Raw genomic sequence first — 7,004 nt, 5'->3', positions numbered from 1 at the left:
TCCAATCCAAATACAAACAAGAAGAGCAAACACTACAGTAGCCGGCTTTCACAGCGATTCGCTACGACTTATTGCAGCGACAAAATGTGGTGTTTACTTGTGCAATTGTAGTTGGGAATTGGCATGAGTCTCATAGCCCCATATGCAGCATGACTTACGGACTTACCTTACCTAACCGTTACATGCATATTCTCTCGCTTCCTTTCTTTTTTCTTTTTCTTCTTTTTTTTTTTTTTTTTTCCACTTTAATGCAAATACTCTCTCGAGCTATGACTTTTCAAATGAACAGATAGAGAAATGACCGTTGATAGTCGTTTTCCGGGGGCAATTCCGTGATGAAGACACGCTAGATAAAAGAAATGGCAATTTCTCGTGAAGAAGAAGCGCCAGGAGCGTTGCTGCTGTGACCACTGACCCTCAGAATTCACATTCAACACCATCCCATCCTCTCTCTCTCTCTCTCTCTCTCTCTCTCTCTCTCTGTGTCACACACACACACACACAAAAAGTCACAGACCTACGACTTCTTTCTTTATAAAAAATCACACACCAACCTCATAAAGTGACCAAAAAATCAACTGGGTATGCATGTTTTTCCACACAGAGAAATGGGTCTCTGAGTTTTTAGAGAAATATTATTGAGCCCTTAGAGACAAGAGAGAGAGAGGAATGGGGTCTGAGCCAGAGAACGAACCAAGTTCCACACCGACACTGTCTTTGTTCTCACTTCCAAGCAAGCCACACGAAGCGTCTCCTGGAATACTCGAAACACCTCCGTGCAGAACCACAGCTTCGGTTCCATTCCAGTGGGAGGAAGCACCAGGCAAGCCCAGGCCATGCACCACCACCACCACCACCACCGAATCGAAGCCCAGGAGTTCAAGACCGTTGGAACTGCCTCCGAGGTTGTTACGTGAGACAAAAAATACCGACATGCCCTCCCCAACCACCGTCTTGGACGGGCCTTACGTGGGCCGGTCTCTCTCTCACAGGTTTTCCTTCACAAGCTCAGAGGGTGGAGGTCTGGGGAAGCGAGTGGCTAGGGAGAAAGGGTTAGAGTTTGTGTCCATGAGGTGGGGGAGTTTCAGGAAGAGTACTAAGGATGTTCTTGTGGGTGCTTTCGACTTTTCATCTAGGGTGGTTGATGATGGTGGCGGCGGTGGAAACACGGCGGTGAAGATCACAAGGGTCAAGAGGAAAGGGAGCCTTTTGAGCCTCTCTCACAAAAGGTCACATTTTTTGGTAAGTGCCAAACTAAAATGTTTTAATCACCCATTCTATTCCATATTTCTTTCCCATTTAAACAAACTCAAGTCCATCTTTTCGTTTTCTGCATATATTATGCTTTAATGGTGCATGCCGACATTATTCCATAATATGCTAACTTCATAAATTACCATAAATAGGTAATTTTGTTAATCTGGGGTGATGTTTTCTCTTTTTATCTTATTATAAAGGTTAAATTTATAGTTATGCTCACTGGTTATGTGAGATGAAAGATTTGAAGAAGTATAGAGGTAAAAGAGAAATGGGAAAACTCTGCTTTAGTCAACCAAGTGAGAGATTTTATTCAAGTTTTTAGACTGCTCCTTCTACTGCAACTTCATGGGCAACTTTTCCGTCATTTTTCTTGTTTTCAACTTACATAAACAAGGATTGGCCAGGAAAAAAAAAAAAAAAGCATAAACAGATTGCTCTTCATTTTCCTGCAAATTTCTTTACTCTGCAGGAAAAGAAAAGAGAAACTCTTCTGTGTACGAAAATTGTGGTCTCTGATGACTTTGATTTCTCTAATCGTTGATGTATCTGTTATCTAATCATACTTAATATATACCATAACATAACTGCAGGCAAGCGTTTATGAAACCTTTAAGCAAGCGGTCCCATGGAGACGTAGGCAAGAAAGACTGGGAAAAATGGCATCGTGATTTATTGCCACGCTCCCATCTCCCCCCAATATATCATGCTGCCATTGCCATATGGTGCTCTAATTTCTATTTCAAAATCTTGTATAGTTCTAAAATAATTCAATAATATGTCTACTTTATCTGTATATTCTACTTCAAGAGCATTATTCTACATAAAAGTGACAAATACTGCTACCTAATTCTTCTGGGTGTCGGTGTAAAATTCATCAAGAGCCACAAGTGATTTGGCTGTCAGTTGAAAATTGAGGCTGTATCTATCATTGAAAACTAATTAAGTTCTCAATCCTAGTAGATGATTTAACCAAATAGTTCTTTTCTTCTTAATTAATATAATGTAAAATCATGATTGATCAGAATGAAAATACAATATAATAGTTCTTTTCCGCTTCCTTGTGGGTGTGGAAATTAAAAACTAGTGCTATTGGCCCCTTTACGGGAGGTCAGCTAGATCTTGGTAACATTATTGGCCTTTGACTAGTCTATAAAAGTGCGTCTGAAATCTCTCTGCCAATTCTAGAATCCGAGAAAATTGTTTGGTAAGGACGAGTAAAATATGTGGAATATTAAAAACATAATTTAACCTTTTCAGTAAACATCAACATCAACATCAACATCAACCAACAATATTATTATAACATGTCATTGGTTTCAAGGTCCAAACAAGTTCTAAGTACTGTATTCATTTTCCTCAAGGGCTACAAACAGTTGTAGTCATAAATGTGTGCTAATCTAGTAATCTAGATAAGAAAGTAGACCTTTCTCTCTCTTTCTACATGTAAGTGTCAAGAAAGTCAAGCTTGAATAGTCAGAGACCTTCTCTTCTTGTAATTGGCTTTGAAACAGGCCTGCCTCAGCTTCTTGGTTCTCTGTGTCAGCTCCATATCTGGCAGTATCTCTAGAAGCCTCTTGTGCTCTTCCAACATCACCAAATCATTTGTGAAACCCAATTCCTACGTTACAACAAACAGTTTTAGACTATTGACCTCTGGATTAAAAGATTGAAATCACAACATAAAGCAATAATCATTTGTTGCTCCCACCCACTTTCTTAACTTCATCCTAATTTCAGTTGTTCTGATGATACAAAAGGAACATTTCTGACTAGGTAGAGTACAATTTTTACACGCTTTAATTTTGGCTCGGGACTCGAGCACAAACAAAACTTGACAGTCGACCAATTTTACAATTAAAGTTCAGATTCTCAATGTATTTGGCATTCAAATATATTTGAATGCTTTGAAGTGCTCAAATATTCCTTTAGGATGAACAACCACACAAATCAATAAAATTCTCTTCAGCCTTGGACTTGATCTGCATACAAATCCATTTCAAGAACAGTAAAATGGATGACAGCCACGACCCTGTACAGTGTCAGGGCTTTTTGGCAACACTTTTAAGACACTTCTAAGAAAAGAATTAACAAACAATTCAAAACTCAAATTAAACTATTTTTACATTTATGTTATGTTACAACTTAAAAAACAAAAACACCCTCTAAATTGTTTTATCAAAAAATCCTTATATTGATATGTTTGGACTTGTTCTGTCAACTTGAAAGTTTATAATTAGGAATTCTTATTGTGAGGTTCTCATAATGGTTGACAAAAGCACAAAGCAATCAATGATGTTCTGTCTAGACCAAAATGTAACAGTACCTTAGCATTGTTAATGAGGGACTTCAAGCTCTTGATCTTCCTATGAGGCCACCGCATGATGTTTAGCTCTCTGCACCTTTTCTTCAACACAGTCAATCCCACCTTCATCTCCTTTGCTGCTTTGGTTATCGGGACGTTAAAGTGCTTCTGTATCTCATCCAACTCCAACGCAGCCGACTTCTTTCTACCACTTGTCCTTTTTCCCTCTTCACTCTTGCTTGATGAACTCGCATATTCACTCTGAACCACCATTGAAAATTCACTCGAGTCACTTCCAAAATTGCCATAATGACCAATAGTACCGAATTCTGTAGTGTAGTTTAGAGGCTTTTGGTCGACCACCACATCTTCATAAAGAAGTGGGAGCTTATTTTCTGCCGAGAAAAAGATAGAATTGGGATCTTCAAAGTCTTGGAACCCAGTGAGATCAAGTTGCTTGGTATGATGCAGAAACGGAAAAGGGTCGAAGTCGAAGAAACTGTCCAGTGGTGGTAGTTCTAATAATCTGCAGAAAGAACCCAAAATAAAAAATTTGCATTTTGAGTAGAATACATAAACAAAAAAATGTCTTCATTCTCAGTTGTTAAATGGGTTTCTTTCCCAAGAAAATTTTACTAACATTTTCTCTCATCTTTTCCCTATAATTTATAAGAAGCATACAGTGGGCAAAACAAGTTATATATATATATAATAAAAAAAGAAAAGCTACTGACAAATGTAGTATCTTACTTACTTTTCAGAATGTTCTTCAGGGAACCAGTCAAAGCCATGTGGGTTCTCAATCTTCGGAATGTGTAGGTGGGTAGAATCCATTTGAGGTGACAGAGAGAAAGTTGGAGTAGTGAGAGTGAAAAAAAAAGGGATGTATAAATTGGGAAGGAGATGGGATTGATGTTCGTGCACACGTCTTTGGGGGGTTACATTTTGGGTGGAATCTAGTAAATGTGATATTAATTAGGGAACGATTACCAATCACACAAGGGGTTTTGCACCATTCATGTTAATTAATGATGTCACTTTAATTGTTTCTGGATTGGATTGGTTTGGCACACATGCGATATTCCATTCACATGGTATATATATTATGCATGCATACATACATGCTCCTGCATAAAAATATCTTCTTTATTTTGGAAAGCAAAAATCTAAGGGCAATTTTTTTTTTCGTCTGAGCTTATTAAATTGATATTTTTTAAAAAATAAATAATATTATACACCATACTTTTATCATACTTTGCTTGTGTGGCATTGCCAATCAGCCAATCGGCCATTTTTTTTATAAAGAAACAAAAATTCAATAACTGAAGTGATCGTGTTACATGAACAAAGTCAGATAAAAGTGTGATATACAGCATTTCTCATTCAAAGTATATATGAGAATCATATGCTTAAGGACGGAATTAAGAATTTAACAGGCATCATTATAACATAAGTTTTTTAAAAAAGACACCCTAAATATGCTAAAAGCTTTTTCTTTTCTTTTTTTTTTCTAAAAAAAATTTTATTTTAGACAATTGTCTGTTGGAGGGATATGGCCCCTCCCAGAGTCCCAGTCCCCGTTGGGTCCATCCCTACATGCTTTTTATTAAAAATGCATGAAAGTATCATAACGTTTTAAATACATATCAGTTTAATAGAGAGTTAATAAAAACTTTCCCCGGACCACATTTGAAAAACAACTTTATCCAAATCTGAATGTGAGTTTTATATGGTGCTGCATGCATTCACATAAACAATTCAATTTCAAACCGTCTATGTATACTTGTGCAAATTTCTTTGCTCGGTCAGAGTCATGTTCTTCTCTTAGAAATCGAAACCTACAATTGAACAGAACATTAAATGTCCAATAAATTCATTGTCTACCTTTTGGTTAATGCGGGGTTTCAATGTTGTAAATAAAACACGAATTTTGTACAAAATCTTGTTTGATTCATGAATGATAAAGTTGTCCTTAAAAGCATGTAATTTTCATTTGTCAAATGCTCTATTAAAAATGCATCTGAAAATTACATGTTTTAAGGACATATGTTAATTTATAAGAAAAATTATATTTTATCTCCTAAAGTTTGAGGCGATTTGCAATTTGACCTCCAAAGTTTTAATTTTAGCAATCCACCCCCTAAAGTTTCAAATTTTTGCAATTTGACCAATCATATCCAAAACTTCTCATATTGCCCATAATTTTTTATTTTTTATAAAAAAATTTTAAAAAAAATCGGGGCCATCTGGCCATTTTTGCACTCCCAAATTTTTTTTTGTTTTGGTTTTTTGTTTTTTTTTTTGTTTTATATATATATATAAAATAAAAATTAGGGGCAATATAAGAATTTTGAGATAATATTGGTCGAATTGCAAAAATTTGAAACTTTGGAGGGGTGGATTGTCAAAATTGAAACTTTGGAGGTCGAATTGAAATCACCCCAAACTTTAAGGGGTAAAATGTAATTTTTCCTAGTTTATAATATTTATTAAAAAAATAAATAAATAATCATCCCTTTTCCTTTTTTTTTTCCTTGAAATTGTTCTACTTATGGATGCATAATGTTGGTATGTATGAACACATATGCATGGCAAAGTTATTATAGTGAGAGGAGGTTACTCGCGATTATTGAGGCTGAGAGCATAAATTGGCATAAAAAATAATTAATTGTGATATTAATGCGCATGAGTTCGCTTGCCAATTACCATCATCTTCATCATTTTTATCTTAATTCCGTTTTAGGGTTTTCAGTTAATGGTGTGAGCCGCCATAACCTGCCGTTGGCCCATTACGTCCACACGTACTTTCCCTGACTTCTGAAAAATTATGGCGGCTAATAAAACGGTTGAATATAATTATCCGGCTTTTGTTGTTTCAATATGAAATTTATTGTGCGCATATATAGGATTGTAACTTATAATTGGCCGCATAATTTTTTTAACGATTCAGATTTATTTTTAATTTTTTTAATGATAAATAAATAAAGTGAAATTAAATATAAACTATTGAAACAACTACAATGCATATGTTGTAGTTTTTTTACAACACCTAAGCCAAATTTTTTACTGTGTAAAGGAATGCGATCGGGATTTTCTCAAATTCAAGTAAAATATGGAATTGGGATTAAAATTTTATCAAATTCAAGTGAAATTAGCTATATTCTGATATCTACTTGATTTATTGGTGTAACCAAAAGGCCCTTTGAATCAATTATGAAAACCAACAAGTCGAATCCTAAATCTTTATGAACAAAGTTTACCTTCAAAGCAGGTTGGATCGGAGAAAATTATTTCAAGCCAACCAATTAAATTTATATATACTCTTAGAGCATGTGAGAATCACATACTCGATTAAAAATATATGTTAGACACTTAGAATTACATGCTCAAAGAACAAATGTCAATTTAATAGTTTAAATTGAAAAACTTTCCTCTGACTGTC

At 35.4% G+C, this 7,004-nt stretch overlaps 2 protein-coding genes across 2 annotated transcripts; one reads left to right on the top strand and one right to left on the bottom strand.

Moving 5' to 3' along the window:
* Nucleotides 1–362: 362 nt before the first annotated feature.
* LOC132166981 (uncharacterized) lies at nt 363–2,058 on the top strand. The gene is made up of 2 exons (XM_059577860.1): nt 363–1,242; nt 1,851–2,058. The coding sequence occupies exons 1-2, from the start codon at nt 670–672 to the stop codon at nt 1,926–1,928; spliced, it is 651 nt and encodes a 216-aa protein (XP_059433843.1). The 5' UTR covers nt 363–669; the 3' UTR covers nt 1,929–2,058.
* Nucleotides 2,059–2,621: 563 nt separating this feature from the next.
* On the bottom strand, nt 2,622–4,396 carry LOC132168174 (protein RKD4). Its single transcript, XM_059579287.1, has 3 exons — nt 4,317–4,396; nt 3,584–4,088; nt 2,622–2,878 (listed from the first exon to the last, which is right to left on the bottom strand). Exons 1-3 carry the CDS (start codon nt 4,394–4,396, stop codon nt 2,720–2,722), a joined length of 744 nt encoding a protein of 247 aa, XP_059435270.1. The 3' UTR covers nt 2,622–2,719.
* Between the last annotated feature and the right edge of the window lie 2,608 nt (nt 4,397–7,004).

This window comes from Corylus avellana, chromosome ca1 (genome assembly GCF_901000735.1).
Source record: "Corylus avellana chromosome ca1, CavTom2PMs-1.0".
Lineage (NCBI taxonomy): Eukaryota > Viridiplantae > Streptophyta > Magnoliopsida > Fagales > Betulaceae > Corylus > Corylus avellana.
This window is presented reverse-complemented; position numbering and strand designations above follow the sequence as displayed.